The 22,432-nt window shown below is 39.4% G+C and overlaps 2 protein-coding genes across 2 annotated transcripts in view; one reads left to right on the top strand and one right to left on the bottom strand.

Annotated features, from left to right (window-relative positions):
• The window catches only part of LOC308668787 (uncharacterized protein), a 497,063-nt gene that overhangs the window by 252,468 nt on the left and 222,163 nt on the right, over positions 1-22,432 (bottom strand). The gene's annotated exons all lie outside the window — the stretch shown is intronic.
• DACT2 (dishevelled binding antagonist of beta catenin 2) lies at positions 30-20,871 on the top strand (the record flags this gene model as incomplete). The annotated part of the gene is made up of 4 exons (XM_081314969.1): positions 30-266; positions 10,211-10,343; positions 12,788-13,072; positions 18,761-20,871. 4 exons carry the CDS (start codon positions 30-32, stop codon positions 20,587-20,589), a joined length of 2,484 nt encoding a protein of 827 aa, XP_081171095.1. The 3' UTR covers positions 20,590-20,871.

The following is a 22,432-nucleotide window of genomic DNA, read 5'->3' as shown; positions in this document are numbered from 1 at the left end:
CATGGCCGTGGCTTGAGCGGCGTGGAAAGATGCTCGCGGGGAGGCAGCAGCAGCAGCACCAGCGGCCGGGCGGCTGGGACCGCTGCCGGGTCAGCGAGAGGCTGCAAGCCGCCCTGGCTGGCCTCCAGGAACTCCAGGTGCTGCGGGAAAAGCAGCGGGCGCTGGTGAGCCAGGCTTTGGCCATGCAGCGCCCAGCCGAGGAAAGCCAGGCGCAGAAGAAGGAGCAGCGCTTGGAAGCCACCCTCACCGCCCTGAAGGAGCAACTGGTAAGGGAGCCGCTGCGGAGGCTCCTGGGTCACGGATGCCCTTGGTTGGCGAGTGGGGGGGGGGTGGGGTGGGGTAGGGGGAGACTTGCAACGCGCCCACGACACGCGCGCTCTTCGGCTGCTCTTGGCCGCTCCGGACAGGTTGGCCGGTTCTCGGGGAAGCCAAGGCAGATGCTCGGTGCGCGCCCCGGTTCTGCAGCCGGCAGCTTTGGAGGGAGAAACGCCTGGCGGAAAACCGGCGGGGTCGTGGTCGGTCATTGTTCGCTTCTCCTGGTTGTATGGCTCTCTCCCTATTCCGTTTCTTGCCAGGCGAGAGGTCTAGATGTGTAGATCCTTTCCCTCCAAAGGATTGCTGCTACTAGTAAGTCCATTATTTCTGGGGCTGAACGAGGAGGAAAATCTTTCATTCTTTTTTTTTTTTTTTGAAAAGACGGTTTCGAGGAAGGCGTTGCTAACAGCCTACCTCTGCGCAGAGTGTATTTTAATAGTAAGTTTCCTCCTCACCTGCAATCTCCCACTGCCCAGTTGCACAATCTTTGTCCTGAACTTCTTATTTAGGTTTTATCTGTTAGATCTTTACTGTATAAATAGAATTTATATATAATATCTACACATACTTACCCACGCCCACCCACCCACACACACACACACACACACACACACTATTTTAATGGAAACCATTACAAAAAGGGAACGCTCGGATATGTTCTAAAAGAAACAACAGGGTATGTTCTCACATGTTCAGAAAAGGAGTATATGTATATATGTCTGCATTTGAAGTTAAGAATATTCAAATTCTCCAGTGTAATAATTTAAATTAGAACCCAGTCTCTTAAAATTGCAGTCATATAATAACCCTGGGGCCGTCCCTGTATCTTTCTTCTCAATCTAAGAGGTCTTTAAATATTGTATTTTTCCAAGTAAACGTATAGCAAGTTAGCCACTATATGAGATTGTTGTCCATAAGCAACGTGCTTCCTGTTTGTTGCATTTTTAAACACAAATGTAAATTCTGTACAAGAAAATATTGAAATAATTCTGAATCTTGAGTAGCAGTAGGGTTCCATTAGCTACATGTTTTGACTTGGATCTTGCAGACTCTTGATGTCAGTGAGAAAGTACCTATGGGTAAGTAGACTTGGATGCTAAATTGCCCCTTTGATCTACTCCACCCATTATTCCGTATATTTTTTTTAAAAAAAGTTTGAGGGTGCAATTCTATGGGCATTTGCAAGTAAATCCTACCTTATTTAATGGGGAGAAGCTCACAGTCCAAGCAATCGAGCAGTCAGACACTACTAAAATGGAATGTAAATGTGAATTTTATGGTGCAACTTTCAAGAAAAGGGCATGGCTGCCCTTTTTATACTAAACTGAGGTGGGAAGGGAGAGCTTTTGTCCATTTGATGCCATTACCTCAACAGGCCTGAACTAAGCACAAACAGCATCCTATGAATGCTGACTCAAAAGTAAATACAACTGATGGGGACTTATATACAAAGTTACCTTGTGCAGCTTTGCTGAAAATTATGATTTAGAGGGTTACATTGGGTTTATTTCTGAGGAGATTAGAGCAGAAAGGCACTCTCTTTTTGGGATGTCTTGGCAATTCCCAGTCTTTTTAGTTCTCCTTCCATAGCCATACATTTAATTGAACTATAAAGCCATTCAGTTCACAGTTTTAGTTTGAGGTTTTGTTTGCTTGTGTTCTAGTTATTTCAAGTATGATTTCTGAGTGTGTGTGTGTGTATATGTGTATATATATATATATATATATATATATATATATATATATATATATATATATATATATATATATATATATATATATATATATATATATATATATATATATATATATATATATATGTATATATATATATATATATATATATATATATATATATATGATTTCCCATTCCACATTCTAATTAAATTATTCTGGTGCACAAAATCCACTGGGATGATTCCAGATCTTGCTTACATTCTGAGTTTTCAATACATGTACATGTTATTTGACTTCCTTTCAATGCAAATATATTTTATTTATAAAATAAAGGCATTTTATGCACAGGAACACCAATCAACATCTTTCCACATACCTTTTTCCTTATCATAATTTATATATATATATATATATATATATATATATATATATATATATATATATATATATATATATATATATATATATATATATATATATATATATATATATATATATATATATATATATATATATATATATATATATATATATATATATATATATAATGCTTGTTAACTATTTAGATTACCTTGCTAGGCCCCAAACATGGGACAAATCTTTATTTCCTGTTTCAGCCTAACCGAAGGCCATCGACAGGCAGCAGTCACAACAGTGAAAGCTCATATTTGTGTAAATTTTAATTCTTAATTCCCTTTAATTCTTTGTTAGCAATCTAAAATTTACACACACACACACACACACACATATCACTATCTCTAATTCCTTGAAGGTACTACACAGTATCTGCACATTTTTAAAATAGAAAAAAGGATTCAAGGTAATGTAAACTTAATTTGACTATAACTTCTAATGCAGCTTTTTCCAGTGTTCTACCTTTAGATATATCAAAATTATAAACTCCAGCATTTTAGCCAGTTTGGACATAAAGGTAGGCAGGTATTGTCAATCACACTGGATAGTTCTAAACTGACTGACTCATCCTGCAAAATATCTTATGCTAAAGAAATGTAAAATAGCCTTGAACCATGACTTTTATTGGAGAGACTTGATCAAGTCACTCTCAGCAAGAGAACACAGGGTTATTCTGAAGCAAAGCCAGAAGACCTCTAAAGCTCCCTTATAACTCTGTTACTCTGTTAACATTTTCATCAGCATCAAGAGAACAAATTAAGGCATCTGCTGTATCATCAAAATCAGGAAATGCCTTTATTAATATCAGCTAAGAATTTAAACATTTGTGGGTAAGTTGTCAAAATCCCTGGATCTCTGAGATGTTACAGCATGCAGAGCGGAAGAGGGTGGGATGGAGTAGAGAAAAGGCACAATCTTAAATGGATTAGTTGTCTATCCCTAGGTGTATTCATGCAGGTTTTGGGTTACGTTTAGAACTATTGAAAGAGCAATCGGCAGTGTCAACCTTCTTATTTTGCTTCAAATAAAGTAGTGAGTCAGACCAAGAATATGGGAACAAACCCATCCAGCTGTTGGGTCTTTCAAACAGGTAAACAAGACCACAGAAGGTTTCTTAGATTTTTTCCCCCATCAAATTTACTTATCTGTAATTTTATTTGTATATTTAAATTTCACAGTATAATGCAGCCATGGGAATATTGTTAGATTTTCAAGATTTGTTTTATAAACCACACTTATGTAATATTTAGTATAGAGTTTCACGTTATTCCACATAGATTATTTCTGTATATTCTGAAGTAATTTTGTTCAGAATTATGATCCACACTATATGATGAGAAGTGATACTGAAAGATTACTTAATAAATTCATGACCAAAAGAATGTAAAATATATCTGGCTCACAGCTCTCTCTCTCTCTCTCTCTCTCTCTCTCTCTCTCTCTCTCTCTCTCTCTCTCTGTGTGTGTGTATGTATGTATATGTATATTCTTTTGGGTATTCCCTATCTATTGGAGCTAGCACAGTGGAGGCAGTGGACATAAGTGTTTTGCATTGTTAGTAGAGTCAACTAGTTCTTCAGACAGATGCACAAATAGGGAGTATTGCCCTATATTCATATAATCCAGCTATCTTAGTTTATTGAACTGTTTTGGATTCTCACCTATCCTGTTTTTCCATACATAAGCTATAGGGTGGAATTGAGATCTCATGTTAGTCTATTTAATATATACATATACATTATATATATATATACATTTTATATATATATATATATATATATATATATATGCAAATTATTCAAATTGCTAATAAAGAATTTGGGAGGCTAAGATGATCATTTCGAACTCATTTATGTTCTCATCAGTTAGTCATACCCTTTATCTGAGATTCGAACCCGGACTGATTGTATATCAGGTAGTGTTTTAACCTCCTGAGCCACAGGTTCTGTCTCTCTTATATTAGCTGGAAGGCAAGGCAAATGTATGTTTAAGTATTTGTCAAGGCTTTTTGAATGGACCTTGCTAGCCTCCCAAATTCTTTATTAGCAATTTGAATAATTTGCACAAATAATGAGCTGTCATAAGTTGACTAGTTCCTGTGGATAAGCCCTGAGCCGGGCCAAAACAGGAATGAAAGAGTTAATTAGCAAGGTCCATTCAAAAAGCCTTGACAAATACTTAAACATATATATATATATATATATATATATATATATATATATATATATATATATATATATATATATATATATATATATATATATATATATATATATATATATATATATATATATATATATATATATATATATATATATATATATATATAACCTTTTAGTTCTACTTTGCAGTTTGGAAGAGAAACTCCCCCTTCTCCTATTTCTACCTGTTTAGATGGAATAGATTGAAGTTGTGCAACAGCTGCTTTTGTTGTTTCTTCCTTTTTAAAATATGGAACATGTTCCTGAAGGAGAATTCAATCAAAATGTTATAGGCTTCACTCTCTCCAATCTTGGTAATTACACACTTCAGTAAACATTGAGCTAATATTCAAATCTCCCAGATCCCTCCCTCTTTATTGGTGTTAGACATGGCCATTAATTATCCATCAGGTGTGACACATGCAAAGAGTATTCACGACAAGTGAGTAGCTTATCAGAAGGCATTGGGGAGTGAAAAGTGACTTTAACCTTCATGAGATGCTTAAATCCCACTTGGAACACTTTGAAGCAAGTATATTTTTATTAGAGTCAAAATGGCAGCACAAATGTACTGCCGATCTTTTGACTGCCTGCCATTGATAATATCAACTAATAACCCACTATATTTTATTTAACACCAAAGAAAATAAGAGTTAAAGTGTTTATTGCTTGCTCAAGGCTGATGGGTTAATACAAACTCCCAATGGCTTCTATTTAAAACAGTGTGTTCCTATTTGACACCTGTACTTTGGGTTATAGTAGCTCATTCATTCCATGTCTCTAAGATTTGAAGATGGATTGTTAGCTGATGAAAATTGAGCAGAAAGTTAGCTGAGAAAGGAGTTGAAGGAAAAGTCTTCACAGTGTTCCCTTTATTGGAAAAGATTTTATACATATCAATAGTCCAATACTTTGCTTCTGGATCCAGTTTAGGGTGCTGTTTATCATGCTTAAAGCCCTTTGCGGCATGGGACATGGCTACGTGAGAACTGTCTGGTACCTATTTCATTGACCAACCCCACTCAATCAGGGAGGGTATGTTGCAGACACCATTGGCTAAAGAATTTCAGTTGGTATGATCTAGGAAAAGAACTTTCTCTGCTATTTCCCCTGCTCTATGGAACTTCTTGCCTCCAGAGATGAGGCAGGCCCTATCTTCCTGGCCTTCTGGAACAGTGTCAAGACCTGGTTTTGCCAACTTGCACGGGGGAGTAAGACTAGCATGCAACTTTGGGGATGGTTGATGTCTTGAGGGCACACCCTCTGCCTCATTAAAACTTTAAACCTCTGTAACTCTTAACTTTTTAACTTTGTTTTTAATTCTTAGGTTCTTTTTTACTTATAAACCTCCCAGATTCACTTAGGTAAGATGGTTGGTGTCGAAATTTGATGAATAATAATTTTAAAAATTAGTATATTAAGAACACAAAGAGGACATTATTGACTTACAGACTTTATCAAACAATCTTAAGACATCCTGATCAAAGTTATCAATAGCTTAAGGCATCTGAGAGTTCCAAATTTCAACAGATCATTCCCTAAAACACAGGTAATATAGTCCTGCCCAGTTTAGAAGCATGTCACACACAGTTTGAAGAGACTGACTATTGCAACATTATTTGACTTCCCTTCCTGCTCTTTCTGAATATTATCTGCTGTCTAGTAAGATTATTTCAGCTAAATTCCTACTTTTAACACTGTGTCTCCTAAACAAGTAGCCTTCTAGATCAAGTGTGTCCAGTCTCCACTGCTTTTCCATAAGAAGAAAAGCAATAAAATTAAGGCTGCATTTCTAAACATGGTTACCAATCCCATTATATGTACAAATAAGCATTTAGTTTCACCATAATAACTGTGCCTTTATTTTGATGAAGTCACTCTTTATGTTTAAAGAACACAATATTAGAAAATATATCCAGCTAAATGAGTCATCCGTATTGGTAACCTTCACCACATTTTCACATTGTAATTAGGGGCTGAGTATGTCCGCTTGGCCATGTAACATTCCCACAGTTGTAAAACTTACCTCACACTTGCTAGTAACATTGTTTGGGAGACAACAGAGTTAAAAATAGGAATTTAGCTGAAATAATCTGATTACTAGACAGCAGATAATATTCAGGAAGAGCAGGAAGGGAAGTCAAATCTGTTTGCCCTCTGGGCAACAGTGAGAGCACAATGGCCAGCCTTTCAGCACTGAGATCCTTATGCCTCTGTAGATTTTGGCAGGCACTTCAAAACTTTACAGCACTGAATGGACCAGTTATTCTTGCTGAAATTCCATCTAACCCTAAATGAGCTGGGCATGTGCTCTAGAAAAGGTAAAATGGAGCTAATGTCAAATGTCTTCAGTTTTTAGTGGATTGTCTGTATCAGAAATATTTCTAATTTTCTAAGAAAAGAAGTTTGGTTTTATTTTATTAGCAAAGGGAGGATTTATTTATTTATTTATTGCCTCTGATGATGCTTTAAAATGAGTTGCTAATGATATGAGTAATATTTCTGCTTTGACCTTGTCCCCACCATTTCTGTTTTTCCCCTAGTCTGCTTCTCTTTGTCCTACTCTAAGCTTTTATACAAAAACTTATTTCTTTTATCTTTTGCTCAGTGCCTAATAACTTGAAATAATTTATAAATAAATGAAAATACCTTTATTGATATAAAAGTACCAGAAAATCTATTTCCTTATGTTATTCAAGTATTCCTTGCAATTTTGTTTGCACACCTCTCCCCCATGTGTTTTGTGGTAGAATATCTTGGAGATCAACAGCGGGGCAATATTAAAAAAAAATACTATCCCCCCTCCAAAAAAACAAATCAGAGATGAATTAGCAATTTGGAAGACCCCAAGCTCTTAATAGCATCAGGAGTTCTAATTAAGTCAAGACTTAGAGGAAAACAAAGCCTTATAGAAGCCTTCAGCACAGAATGTTTTCCAAACATGTTGAACTGCAGTTCACATAGGCCCAGTCACCTACAAAAAAAGGCCTTGTTGGTAACAGTTGGAAGGAATTAGTTGATTTATGGAACTTTTGATGGAAATTCCAAATCCTTGTAAGGAGCCTCACCCCTAAATTTTCTGGGCTTGGGTCTATTAGGCAAAGCCCTCCTTGACTGGAGCAAACTAATTTTGGGATCATCAAAAAAAAATGGTCTCAAATGAGCAGTTTGAGCACAAGAAATACAAATCAGGAATGGTTGAGAAGTATGAAGCCAATCAAACACTGATGAGGCATACCAAGTCTCATGGTAGGAAAAGTGGAAGGGGTTTATAAGGCTAGTGTAAATCGTTTCATACTGGTTAAAGTGCTGTAAAATTGCAAACAGATCCTGGTACAATAAATTATCCTTGAATACCTGAGGGTCCTGTGAGTGCTTCGTGGCCTCTCTGCCATTAATCAGGAACCACAAAGGGAGGGATTGGCTGGCAAAACATTAATCATGAAGCAATTAATTCCAACCATGAAAACAAAATTCAGTTACTTCCTGAAATCAGTAAAGCCTAAAGCTCTTTCATTCCTTTGCACATCAGAGGCACAGTACCTAGACAGAAAAATACATGTATCATGTTAGTTTGCAATGCTAGCAATAAAGGTTATGCATTTGAATGGATTGGATGCTGATTGGTGCCATTGTTAGATTAGGTCTCCTAACAAAGCCTACAGGAAACTGCATCTCTTGTACAACAGTATGAGGTTGCTAATAGTGGTATAAATCATCTTGGAAACTGCTTGTGGAACAGAGAATCCATAGAGCTGATGCTTTTGCTGAACAAATGCATCTGGCCAAGTGGCCACGGAAGATGAATCTGCTGCTCAACTTATCAAAACACAATTTGGAAACCCATTAAACACACGTTTGTGTAGGCCACTGCAATTAAGAACTCAGTTTTTATCAGACCCCCTGACTATATGGAGGTTATTGTTCATATAAGTGTCAAGGTAAGCCACAACAAATATTGTACTGTCATTTATGTGGACCTAAACAGAACCCATCTCCAATCCAAGGAAGGAAAGAAAGTGACTGGAGGGATTGGGATGTTGGGGGTGAAGTTTCTCATTTCTCTGCACACCCCTTCCACGTTGGTTGTCTACATGTAAGAAATCTGGATGCTTTCAATCTGTTAAAAATCTGCAAAATTCTGAAGCTTTTGGTCCCCCACCTAGGCTTGTAAGATATATTTGCTGGCAAAAATTTGTAAAGTTGGTAGGGGGTGGAGTAGTAAATTAGAGAGGAAAGAGGGAGTTAAATTAAGTGCTTCCTAACAAGCCACTGCTGTTCCAGATGTTACTGCTGTCTTGCACATGAGTGAAATTTCAAATGATTGAAATGTCTGAGTTTACTGCCAATCATTTCCAGCAATCATTAATTCTACGATAGTGGGAACTGAGAGGCTAAAAGTATATGTATTCAGGCTTACGACCCATGCCAACACAGAGGGACTTACAGACAGTCTAAAGCAGAGTTCCCCACCTTTCTGGCTTTGCAGACAGGCAGGAGGGGGGAGGAGGGGATGGTTCTGTGCAAGCAGTAGGCAAGTGCGCATGTGCGTGCAGTTTCATTTGTGCAAGCAGCGAGTACTCCCGCCCGCTGCTCGCACAAAGGGAGCACACGTGCATGCGTTCACCTGCTGCTTGCAAAAGGGGTATGTGTGTGTGCACGCTCACCTGCAGCTTTGGGTGGCTCGGTTTTGAATAGATCACAGCCTGGTAGTGGGCTGTGGCCCAGGGGTTGGGGACCCCTGCTTTTACAGCAGACTTTTTGGGATAACATGTTTATTAAAATTCTGTTGATGTAAATCCAGTATTTTCCTCAATTTGAGTAGAACATTTGTTTTGCTTTTGAGAAGGGAAATTTTCTAAAAACAAAAAAAGCCTTAAAATAGTTTTACCTTCCAAAGAAGACAATATTGAAAGCTTTTCACCTAGAAATATGTTAAGTATTATTGACTGTAAGGATTTAAAATCAATAACTTCATGGGTTTTCTCCAGATTTTATGAAATTTGTGGAAGCCTTTCCTTTGCGTTTTCTTAGTAGCTGAAAGGACATTGAACTGCATGAATGAGGAAGAAACCACATAATCCATAAATTGGAATTAGTAGATTGCTTAGGGGGAGAAAAAGGAATATTTTAATATCCTTGTGCCTTATATCACAGAAGGTTTTGAGACAGTCTCTCTCCAGTTTAAACAGCCTACAGTATTTATTTATTTATCTAATTTAAGTACCACCCATCTTACAGATTAACTCTGGGCAGCGTACAGGTTAGGGTGGTTCCCCCAAGTCCCTTAAGTTTCTGAAATGATTTATTAATTGACACAAAGATCCACACAAGTAGTGGTTCTACAGACAGAACTTCAAAATATATTAATATGAATTGTTTGTATGGTCCTTGCGTGCTCAGTTTTACCATCCAGGTCATCAATTTAAATCCTCATAGAATCCAGTCAACGTGTTGTGTCTAGAAACTACTAGTCTTCCTATTTTGCTTTGCCTTTGTGCTATTTCTTCAAAGTTCAAGCTAGTCCTAGAAGATGGGAATATTGAGTTGATTTCTACAGAGCCAATAGAAATTAAACATCTTCCCTTTTCCTTTATGAACAGTCACGGTTGAGGAGACAAGATGTGGGACTGAAAAGTCATCTGGATCAATTGGACCAGCAGATCAGCGAACTGAAGTTGGATGTCGGCAAAACTTCCATTGAATATTTTGATAGTGATAGTAGGCCCAGTTCAGGTAATTGGATGATTTTTTCCTTTTCTTCTGCTATGAACATTTTTATTTTTTTACTGTGGCCAATAACAATAAAGCAGCGATAACTTAAAATGTAATCCATGTAAAGAAACTTGATCGGTATAGAACAGGCTCCATTTGTCTCCCTAGCTTCCTGTTCCAGTCCCTAAGCCCCTGCTGATTGTGCTCTTGAAATTAAGTGAAATTAAGCTATTTTTGGGGGAACCACGTTTAACCAAATAAAGGGCAAAAGGAGAGCTTCACTCATCCAAATTCTTCTGCTTCAGTTAGCACCACTCTGTCTTTTGCCTTCCCCCTTCCCCCTGCTGCAACTTGGAAGCGAAAATGATGGACTGATAATCAATAGTAAAAACAGTGAAAGAAACGGATGATAATTTATAAATATATAAAGGTGACTTGCCTTCTAAGTTTCTGTTTTTAGTGTTCTGACTCTTTGAAGTCAACCATCTTTCAAAAAGTGGAATCCTATGCTCAGGATTGCTATTGTGTGTATTTTGCATTGATGAATACCAACCTTGTTTAACCTGGTGGCTGTTTTCACTATTGAACTACCGTTTCCCATAATTTTTTCAGCTATGCTGAATGTTATAAGATAAAATTTCCTTAAATATTCTTCTCAGTCTGTTAAGTGGTGTCTGGTTTTTTTTTTAGTTGTGGCTGCTCTTAAGATGTTTGAGATCTCCTTGGACATTATAGATAGTCTGTTTGCTTTTGCGGAACTTGTTATCTCCATCCTGATCATAGCTAGAAGTAATGGCAGTGACTGCCTTTGCAACTCTTCCTTCCTTATATTAAACAACAAAGCTTAAAGAGATCCCTGGTTCTTTCTCTGGAAAGGAATGGTTAATAAATCCTTCATGATTCTGTAAGCTTAACTTAACTTGCAGCATGAAGCAGACTGACCATAGATTCATTTGTTCAGAAGTATGAGAACAAGCAAACCAAAAAAGAAATGGTTTTATGCTTTATTTTTTCTTCTCGATGGACAAAGCCATAGTTAGGCTTTTTTGACTTATACTAAAGTAAACAAAGCACACCATGGATATTTTTCATTGTCTTTACCCACACAGGAAGGGAGACAGCAAGCAACCTGTGAAAGTCATAAAGCACAAGTGGGCATTCTTACTATAAACTGTGGGTGATGTCTGACTCAGTAAGATTCTTGCCAAACATCTGTTTTTATGTGAAGTGGGAAAGAGATAAAAAGTAGAGTGCAGTTTTGGAGGCTCTAAATTTTTTCTGAGGAGCATGGACGTGGATAATTATGGATAGTGACTACTAACATAGTAAGTTATTAAAATACAGGTGTGCAACCTGCAGCCTACTGAGGATTACTTGGAATCCCACAGAAACCCAAATGTTGCTGAATTTCAGTGATATTGAAACTTCCAAATTGCCATTGGTACATCACTCAAACTAATCCTATCTCTATCTCCGCCATTCAATCTTGTCTTCATTTTCTTTGAAGCTACCAACCTTCATGCCATTGTTACTTCTTTGTGCTTGGTCTTGCCACCTTCCCCACAATCAGCTTTTCAATTCCATTCAACCCATTTCTAGTCTTCCCTTCCTATTTGATCGATTCCTTTTTACTTTGGCTTGTGTTTTTTGCCTTATTCTTTCTTCCATCTTTTTTCTTCATTTCTTTTTTCCTAGGACAAAAAGCCAGTGGTTGTATCTTATAGCAAGGTCTTTTATACTTGGTTGACCCAGTAGATCTGTCATCCAACTAATCTTATTTTTTCCTGTTCTTCTTTTGCTTTTTGAGAGCTGTGGTTTTTAAATGTTTACTATGTGAATTGGTTTAGTGCAACTGGGAAATAAATGGCATTGATTTTATTCAGATAACAATTATGTTCTGCTTAAAATGAGCATAGGGAGGAAATAGAAAAGGCAAATCCTTTCATGGATGAGGAGCTGTCTTTGTCAATTCATTAAATGAATACAATTAGTGCAACTGAAATAAAACAAAAGCTTGTTTCTGTGCTTTAGCTGTACCTTTCATTTAATTTTTACACCATTTCTATGGGTCCTACTTTTGCCCACTTTGGAGCCCTGGCTGAAAATGCTGTTCAATCTCCTGGCGCTTCCTTCAAAACTTGCTCACCTGTGTATGACAGTTTTGACATTGGCAGTCAAAGACATAACTCTTCAGATTTTCCCTCACCAAGAGATTTTTAATGAGAAAAGCCAGAAACAGTGGGAAGAGTTGGGAGGCTTAGAAGTTAAGTCCAGAATGTCTAACTCACCACTGCAAAATTTTGCGAATGAAATTTTGTCTGAAAGCACGTGGTTTCCCCCCCCCCTCTATGAAATGGAAGAGAAAGAAGTACTCCAACTGAACCTTGTGCTGTGCAATATAGTTCTTCTCTGTAAACCAGGAAATATTTTTTTTCTTTTTCTTTCTTTCTTTTTTGATTCATCAGGTTTTTATGATCTGAGTGATGGCGGCTCCTGCTCTCTGTCTAACTCCTGCACGTCTGTCTTCAGTGAATCCGTTTCCTCCTCCCATGCCAGTTTGTTACCAAGTTCTCAGCTTTCCAGAACCCATCTAAGCATCTTTGATTACCGACCGAAATCTGCAGATGAAACCACAGTGCGCACCCAGTTCCAACAGGAGGGACCTCACAACAGTGATGGATGCCAAAGCAAAGCCTGCCTAGATGTTTCAGGCACTCCAAGCAAGTCTAGACCAAGGCCTGTTTCTACTGGTAAGTAGCTCAGGTGCTTTAGATCTTGGTTAGAAAGGGAAATAGCTTTCTTTTCATCCTTGGTATTATTAAAGAAGATGCTAAGGCACATGTTATTTTGTATTGAGGCTGTAGTCATTTAGTCTTTCATTCTAAAGAAGTAAGAGGATGTTATTGAAGCTGTCCTGGATTGGACACTGTGGGAAGTTATCTTTCAGATATTTATTTATTTATTTATTTTATTATTTAAATTTATATACCGCCCTATTCCCGTAGGACTCAGGGTGGTTTACAGGGAAAATTAAAATACATAACATACAAATTAAAATCAGTTAAAACTATGATTAAATTACAGTTCCCTGAAGTTAAACTAAAACCCAATTAAATTAAATTAGTTAAAACCCCTCAGTCTGGCACATGTGTGAAAGGTTTCGCCTCAGTTAAAGTCTCTATGCTTTTAACAATTTCTATGAGACAGACTTTTAATCATTTTAGCCTTCCCTGAAACAGCACAGTGTACTGTCTGTTGAATTACTGTCTGCTCTTCAGTTTGGGCAAGGAGCTTGGAACTTCACTATTCCCTCTCAATAACAACAAAGATAAACAAAGTTTGTGGCCACACTGCATAGTGCACACGGTTGACATGGCTCTGTGGTGTTCATATCATGAAATGCAGTTCTCAATCTTAAACCAATTTCATCAAAGCAGAATGCTTTGAATTGAACTGAAGTCTGGTGATTTTATGGACTTGATTTGCCATTGCCTTTTCAGACTTTTTTTTTTTGTATTCCTGCTCTCATTTACTCTGTTTTCATATTTCCAAGTGGTCTCCTATCTAAGTACTAATAAGTAAATTCTGCTTTTTCACCAAGACTCTTTTGTCTCAGTGTCTTGGAAACAGCAGATACTTTGAAAGTTGAGTCTGTACTTAAGTACCACACAGCCCACTTTAATCACACTGGAGGAATTTTAAAAACATTCTGTCTTAGATGTAAGGAGAATAGCTGACTTCTTGCTGATAAGAGGTATTTGTTGATGAGATATGTCTATCTATTGGAGATGAGCAAAGTTGCATTTCTTATGAACTATTTTGGTGGTCATTTAAACCTCCAGGTTTGTGCAGGAAGGACATAAAGTTGGAAGGGCTGTTCAGTTTAGAGTGTTTGCACTAAGTAACTAAATGATCTTAAAGGCACAGTTTCATTAGAACTGAGTAAAGTGCTAGAAAGAATGAAAAGGATGCATAGCAAGAAGAGGAGATTTCTATTTTTATTAAGTTTAGCCTTCCAACTTACGATTAGAGCAAGCTGAATTTTTTTTTACTGTATAGTTTTTCCCCACTTTACTCTGTGAAAGAAGTAATAAAGCTGCTGCCCATATCGTGAAATTTCCTCCAACATTGGGCAATACTGTCATGAAATGGAGCTATCTGGGCCTGCTTCTTGTATCAACTAAAACATTTAACTTATACAGAATAGAAAACTTGCCTTGGTTTCCTCCTTCACCTCTTGATTAGTATCAGAATGGAATTTGAGCTTCACAGTCTTGATTGTAAAGAAAGCCAAAAAAGCAGTTGGCCTCCTTAATTCTAATGAGATGCGACCATCTTGCAAATGAAGCAGATAAGTTGCTCAGATCTATTTTGACTTGACTGAGAGGCTGCTTTGGTGGTGTGATCAGAGATGAGTTTGAACTGGTGACTCCTGAAGAATGGACAGGATTCTCTGTGCTGTCAGTTCAGCCACCTTTATTGGACTCAGGCCTCTGCTGGGTTATAAAAAAGCTAAGGAAGTGAAGCACTGTTGGTCCATGTGGTAGAGTTGTGCCTCATGTCTTGAAGGAGGCGGTGGTATCCTTTCTACTCAAGAACCCTTTGACCCAAAAATGTTAGGTAACTATTGTTCTGTCTCCAACCTACTCTTTTTTAGGGAAGGTTGTAGAGAAGATAGTTGGTCTACAGTTGATAAAAAACCCTGAAGGAAGCAGTTTATCTAGATCAATTCCAGTCAGGCTGGGATTTGTATGGAGACAGCCTGCAGCATGCTTGTAGATGACCTATGGCGGAACCGGAATGGATATACTCCATCCAACCTTGTTCATCTTCATATCTTAATGGATTTCAACACCATTGACTATGGTATCCTTCTGACACAGCTCCAGGGGTGAGAAATGGGGGGCGCACATTTTTAGGAGCTTTTTGCTTCCTTTTGAGTTGATTGCAGGATGTTGGTTGGAGAGGTTATTCCCCAAGCCACTCCTTTGTGGGGTGCCACAGAATTGGACACTCAATCTTCCTTTCTATTCCTATTTTCTACATGAAACCACTATGTGAGGCTATTTGCTGGTTTGGGGATTCCGTATAAAACCAGCTAAGTGAAGCTATATTGAGTGGATGGGGGAGGAACCATTAGAACAATTAACCAGTGGAACAACCTGCCTCCAGAAGTGGTGAATGCTCCAATACTGGAAGTTTTTAAGAAGAGACTGGACAGCCATTTGTCTGAAATGGTATAGTGTTTCCTGCCTGAGCAGGGGATTGGACTAAATGACCTCCCAGGTCCCATCCAACGTTGTTGTTGTTATGCAAGAGTATAGGCAGTGATGGGCATGCCTTGATATGCCCATGTGACATGAGCGATTCAAAATGCTGGCTATGACCCATAAAGCCCTTCTAGGCATTGGGCCTTGTTACTTGAGGGAATGCCTGATACCAGCCTGCTGGTATAATCTAACAAGATTTGCACGCTCCAGATTTCTTCAGTTAAGCTCTGCTATCTATTGGGACTCCAGCTGCATGTCTTCTTCACATGGCGACTGCCTTCTGGAGTAATATCTAGAGGGTTTCCATATTGGTGGCATTTGAGAGAACTTTAAAACTCTGGCTTTTCTCCTGAGATCTGACCTAGCTTTTTGCTGGTATATGATATGTCTGTTATTGCTGACCCAATTCATCCCCTTCTTTATTGTTTTATTTTGATTCTATGCTTGTTATTTTTCTCTTATGTGCTAGTCATCCAGAACTGATTGGAGCTAAGAGGCATCTAAGTTGAATATGTTTTTTTTAAAAAAAAAGAATAATAAAATGTAAGTCCTCATATATTGAAGGGGCAACAGATCTACACCATAAATCATAATCATAATAGTAAAGTTAGAAGGGACCTTGGAGGTCATCTAGTCCAACCCCTTGCTCAGGCAGGAAACACTATACCATTTCAGACAAATGGCTGTCCAGTCTCTTCTTAAAAACTTCCAGCATTGGAGCATTCACAGCTTCTGGAGGAAGGTTGTTCCACTGGTTTTCTCCTTGATTAGTTTCCATCCGTTGCTTCTTGTCCTGCCTTCAGGTGCTTAGGAAAATAGCTTGCCTCCCTCTTCTTTGTGGCAGCCCCTGAGATATTGGAACACTGCTATCATGTCACCCCTAGTCCTTCTCTTCGTTAAACTACACTTACCCAATTCCAGCAACCGTTCCCTATATGTTTTAGCCTCCAGTTCCCTCATCATCTTTGTTGCTCTTCTCTGTACTCTTTCCAGAGTCTCAACATTCAAGGTACTAGTAATGGTGTTCAAAGGTACTAGTAATGGTGTTCAAAGCCCTCCATGGCAGGGGGCCGGAGTACCTCAGGGAACATCTGCTGCCGGCATCAAGCTCCCTGCGCCCTGTGCGTTCCCACAGAGAGGGCCTCCTCAGGGTGCCACCGATCAGAGAATGTCGATTGGTGGCCCCCAGGGGGAGATCCTTCTGTGTGGACGCTCCGGAGCTATGGAATCAGTTACCGGTAGAGCTCCGGATGGCGCCCGACCTTCGCTCCTTTCGCCGCGATCTCAAGACGTTTTTGTTTGTACAAGCCGGCCTAGCCTGATGGGGATTGGTGGGGTTTTTTATTTTTTGTATTCTTAATTTTATCTTTGGGGTTTTATAATTGTATATCAATTGTTTTAAAATTGGGCAATCATTTTTTAATATTTGTATTTTGTATTTTACTCTTGCCCTGTGAACCGCCCTGAGTCCTCAGGGAGAAGGGCGGTATAGAAATATTATTAAATTAAATAAATTAAATCTTTTTTACATCGTGGTGACCAAAACTGAATGCAGTATTCCAGGTGTGGCCTTACCAAGGCATTGTAAAGTGGTAATAATACTTCACGTGATCTTGATTCTATCCCTCTGTTAATGCAACCTAGCACTGTGTTGTCTTTTTTGGCAGCTGCAGCACACTGCTGGCTCATATTTAAGTGATTAAATATGACGTATCTGAGCTTTTCCCCCATTGCCAGCAATGGGGTGGGCACGGTTTTGTCGTGATGCATCCGGCCCATAGGCCAGCAGTTTGACACCCCTACCCTGTACTGTGTTTGTGCATTTGGGTTTTCTTACCTAAATGTAGGTTAAGAATGCATATCTGTATTAGGGAAAGCATCTTTGTAGGTAGATCACTATGTAATGTAGAACATGGCTTAGGAGATTGCTCTGACTGAAAGGCAGTGTAGAAATTGGATGAAAATGGGTGGTTATGTCCTTTATGCAGGGATCATGTGCCAGGTATAGAGATTCAGGTAGAATCAGTGAAAGGTTCTACTCATTTACTACTTATCACTACTCATTTGTGCAAGGAAAGCTGTAAAATAATTCTAGTGCTTCACAAGGTTCTCCAATTTACCTAAGGCTGATTTACTCAAACATATCTTCTAGATGACCTTAACATAAAGGGATGATTTTAATGTATGAATAAGATAAGACAGTTCTAACTGTATTGAAGGAACTCTATTAGAACTTCCATAACACTTTATGAGAGATACGTAATACTATATCCATGGCAAAAGATGAACCAACCAATGTTGAACACAGGTTTGTCCCCGCATTGCTAATCCTGTGAAATAATGAATGTTTGAGGAATGGGTGTTAACTTTTTTTTTGAAGATTCAGATTCATTCCATTTCATTTGTTTGTGAAAGCTTATATTGGTATGTGCTGTGGTGAAGCCAGGACAGGATGGTTTGTCAAATGAATTCCACAAGTCATCCTGAACACATGGGCTTTGTCACAGATGGGGAGCATCCATGCCTGGATATCTTCTGGAAAACTAGAGGCGTGAGCTTCATACCTAAGGAGGAATCTTCTAGTATAATGCAATATGACACTTTGCCTTTGAGTCATGTGCAAAGTGTCAAGTTTCCAACCTATGGGCTTTTCATGTGACTCTGAGGCATTGTTTACCTTAAAAGTCCTTTATTAGCCTAATACACTGGCAAATGCTTGCTCAAAGGAAGCTGGAATCTGCAATCTCCACCCCTTGCACAATATATTAAAACACAATTCTCCACCTTTCTAATTTTGTCATTAATCATATTCTCCAATTAATTTAAATTATCAGCTTCCCTTCCGATAGAAGTAGCCAAAGTCTTATCTTCTTTAGAGAGACAAATGGCCTTCAAAGTGCATTCCTACTCTTCCCTCCCACCAATTTTCAACTAAAACAATGCACAAGTCTTAAAGCAATACACAAGTTTAACATATGAAATAGCTACTTCTTCATCTCATGTCAAGCAATAACATTCGATGTTAGCAGCGTTGACACAAAGTTCATTGATATCAAAAGGAGCATTGTGTCATTGCCTGGTAATGATGCTCACTTAAAGGGATGGAAACACCAAAGGCGTTACTTTCTGCTAACATTTTTTTTTTTTGGAATTCTGTCTTCTTCTCAGGTGACCTTGAAAGACTCGGCGTGGTGGATGCCGGATTTCCAAAAGTCACCGACCTCAAGGCCTCTCCTCAGCTTGGTTCAGGAAGGGAAGTCCAATTTTATTGCATGGACCCCAAATACCAAAGCAATTTGGTCTCTAAAAGTGGGAACGATGTGTATCCTTATCCTAGCCCTCTTCATGCAGTTGCTTTACAGAGTCCCCTTTTCTCCTTGGCAGAAACAGAGGGCCGCCCTTTACCTAATAAAGGTGCACCTCATCTCACGGGGCCCAGCTTGATCAAGACTAGGCCACTTATGGAACTCAGGCCAGGGGGTTATATCAACAAACTGCTGCAGTTGACACGCAGCAAAGGAAACTATCCTGCTAGCTATCCTGCCGAGTTCAGTGAGAAGGGTCCAGCAAAGAATCAGCCACTCACAATGCTCCAGAGACTCATTATTATCCCCAGTCCTGGTGGAGTGAAAATTAACAGCAGTAGCAGCCAGCTGGAAAAACAAGGGGCCCTACTGCCTTCCAGTAAAGGCGAAGGGAAGCCACCAAGGGATGTACCTGAAGGGGAATGTGCCAAACAGCCAGAGACTGTGCACTGTGTGAATGTAGAGCAAACAGCTTCACTGGCTGACACAGAGTCTTTGCCAGCTGTGAACGGCTGTTATCCTGCTAAGCCATCTGTGTGGGACTCTCCTGTCACTGAGGCTGGGGAGAGCAGCCTAGAACGCAGCTTTTCCAGCTCACCATTTGGAGTCGATGATTCCAACTTGAGCCCAAACACATGGGTAGCTTCAGCCAAAAAATCTCAGAAGAAATCTCTGAGAGCCATAAAGCCTGACGATCCCGAGTCTGCACCTCAGGAAGAGTTGGTTCACGCCAAGTTTGTCCCTACCGAGTCCCATCAAGTTCGAGTCAGGTTTGCTCATTCTAAAATGAAGCCTGTGAAGATGAAGAGGAGGAATAGTGAGAAGATGCTGAGGCCAGGCAGGCAGGTGCTCTATATGGAGAAGCCACGTGGGGTTCACCAGCTTGCTGCCAAGTTGCCTCTTGAGTGGAGTTTGTCTCAGAGACAGCTCAGGGGAAGGCATCTGATTCGGAGGCCTACCTTTGCAGGGGAAAGCACCGGCAGATCTTGCTCTGAATCCAGTCTGTATCCTGTGCCATTCGGGATCCCTCAAACACTGTCCAGGTCTGAACTCTGCAGAGCATCTGCTAATGCCATGTATTCTCTTGAAGCAGCTTATTCTGACCCAGCGATTAAAAAAAAGCAGCGCAAGTGGCAATCCACAGTGGAGATCTCGGCAAAAACCCAAGTTTCCAGCCTTTCTAGCAGCCTTGCCTTGGGACCACCGAAACAGGGAAGGCGAGCTGGGATTTTGCGTAGTGTAACCATGAGAGCCGAATCCAAAAAAAGCCACCCTTTTCATCCAGGGGCCTATGCCAAAAGTGAGTCTGACCATTCAGAGTATTCTGCCGAGTGTGCATCACTGTTCCACTCCACCATTGCAGAGACCAGCGAAGGAGAAATTAGTGACTATACAACCAACCGCTTTGGGGACAGTGAATCCAGCGACAGTGATTCAGAGGAGGGCAGCAGCAGTGGCAGCAGCGGCAGCAGCGGTAGCAGCAGCCTGACTCTTGATTATGCTGATGAGATCCAGGAGCATGAAATGATCTGGCCCACGTCCACAGGCAAGCAGGCAGCAGCGGCTGGTCAAGTCTTGGGCAAGCCTCTCCCACCAGTGCCCAAACTCTGCCGCATCAAAGCATCAAAGGCTCTCAAGAAGAAAATTAGGAGATTCCAGCCTACTTCCCTGAAAGTGATGACCATGGTTTAAAAGGGGAGGAAGATTGGTTTGGTCAGCTGCTTGTGTCCCCGTTTGCAAAGCCAAGGAAGATTGGTACTTAAAGGATTCTTGGATCCTCGATTTCAAGTCAAGGTGGTTGTTGGGGTTTTGTTTTTTGTCTTTGCTTTTTGCATTTGTTTAATGCCTGTCTGAGTGACACTGTGTTCCTTTTTCTGTTCCGTAAATGTGCTTCCGTGGCTTCATACCTACCCTACTTCATTCCATTCTAATAGCTACTAAGTGTTTAGATTATGTGTCCCATTCGTCCCAAGTCCTGATGAATTGAGGGAAGAAGGCATAACCTATAATGCATGGGGGGGGATTTCCCAAGGTTGGCAGGTGTGTTTGTCTATGTGTGTAAGATTGCTTTCTTGTCAGAGATGGCAGTGCAACGTATTTTCTTGGAAGATCACTCATTGTCAGAAGAGCTCATCACCTCATCTTCTTTTTCCCCATGGTCATCCATATTAATGAGCAGCAAGGCAAGATACAGATTGAGAAAATGAACAATAATAATCATTATTGCCATTGCTTATTCTTGTCCGTTTGTTTCCGTTTTCTGGAGTCAGAAAGTTGTGCATGGCTCAGAGGAAGGTTTGGATATGATTCTTGGCCATCTCTAAATTCAGAAGGTTACATAATGTTCTACAATATAGAATGCCATCTTTTGATATTGAGATGTTTGCATCTTCTGGACTGGGTAAACTGCAACCCAGACTGTGCCACAGCACATTACCAGCTCAGATTTATTGCAGGCTCAATAAATGTTATGATCTACAAAGGCAAAAAGCTGTCTCACTTTATTTAAAACAAGGGTTGTCCTAATTTTGTTCAGAGGCTGCTCAGTTATTTTGGTGATCAAACTTTTTCTAAGTGGATATGTTTTGAAATGAATTGGGTGGTTACAAGAGTCAAAACACTCAGTCCCTAAACTGCTAAAGCCACATGTTCCTGGTATGGTTGTATGCTTTTTAGAGGAGAAATATTACTAAAGGCTGGATGCTGAATTTAAGGACTGTGCTGCAATCCACAGATAAAATGCATGGACAAATGTACCCAAATTGATGTGATAAGTTTAAGATTAAAATCGCTGTTTTTTTCTGGCTGATGGAAACATTTTAAAGCAATTCTCATCATGCTTACTGTGGATGAGGTTTATCCATTCATAAAGTGGGTGCAATTGGTCATCAATAAGATGTAAGACACTAATATGCTAGAACTGAGGTTCCCCATGCTGAGTAGGGAATTCTGGAAGTTGAATAATATTCCAGTTTTTCTTTTTCTTGGGTAGGTGATCTACTTTGAAATATATACCTATATACAGAAACAACACACTTTTATTTTCTGCAAAAATATATCAATGGGTTAATTGGAACAGAGGACAAGTTACAAAGCTGGGAATAAAACATGGTGCCACAATTTAATACTTTGCTTGATAGCATGCCCAATTCCTATTTGTAAGCACAACATTTGGGCACCCACAGCACTGATTATAGCAGTACGGTTAGCAAAGTGAGGCTCTTCCTTTTTCATAGAAGTGGATCTATTCCTTACAGTATTTTTTTACAAGAAGAATAGGACAGTAGTGAGAAGGCTTGTAATCAAGTCCAGGAAACACAGAAAAGATTGTATTCTTTACAGGGGCGTATGAAACTAGTAGAGGTAAAAAAGCAGACTATGCAACATAATATGTTATTAGTTCTCTTTTCTTTTAGCCTAAACAAATCTAATTAACTTCAAAACTCCACAAAGCGGGGCTTCAAAGAGACCGTTTAGCCCTTTTCTCCTATAAGGTAAAGGTAAAAGTTCCCCCGCACATGCGTGCTAGTCGTTT

Source organism: Vipera berus, assembly GCF_964194415.1.
Source record: "Vipera berus genome assembly, chromosome: 1".
Taxonomy (NCBI): Eukaryota; Metazoa; Chordata; class Lepidosauria; order Squamata; family Viperidae; genus Vipera; species Vipera berus.
The sequence above is the reverse complement of the archived record's forward strand: the minus strand, read 5'-3'. Positions and strand labels throughout refer to the sequence as shown.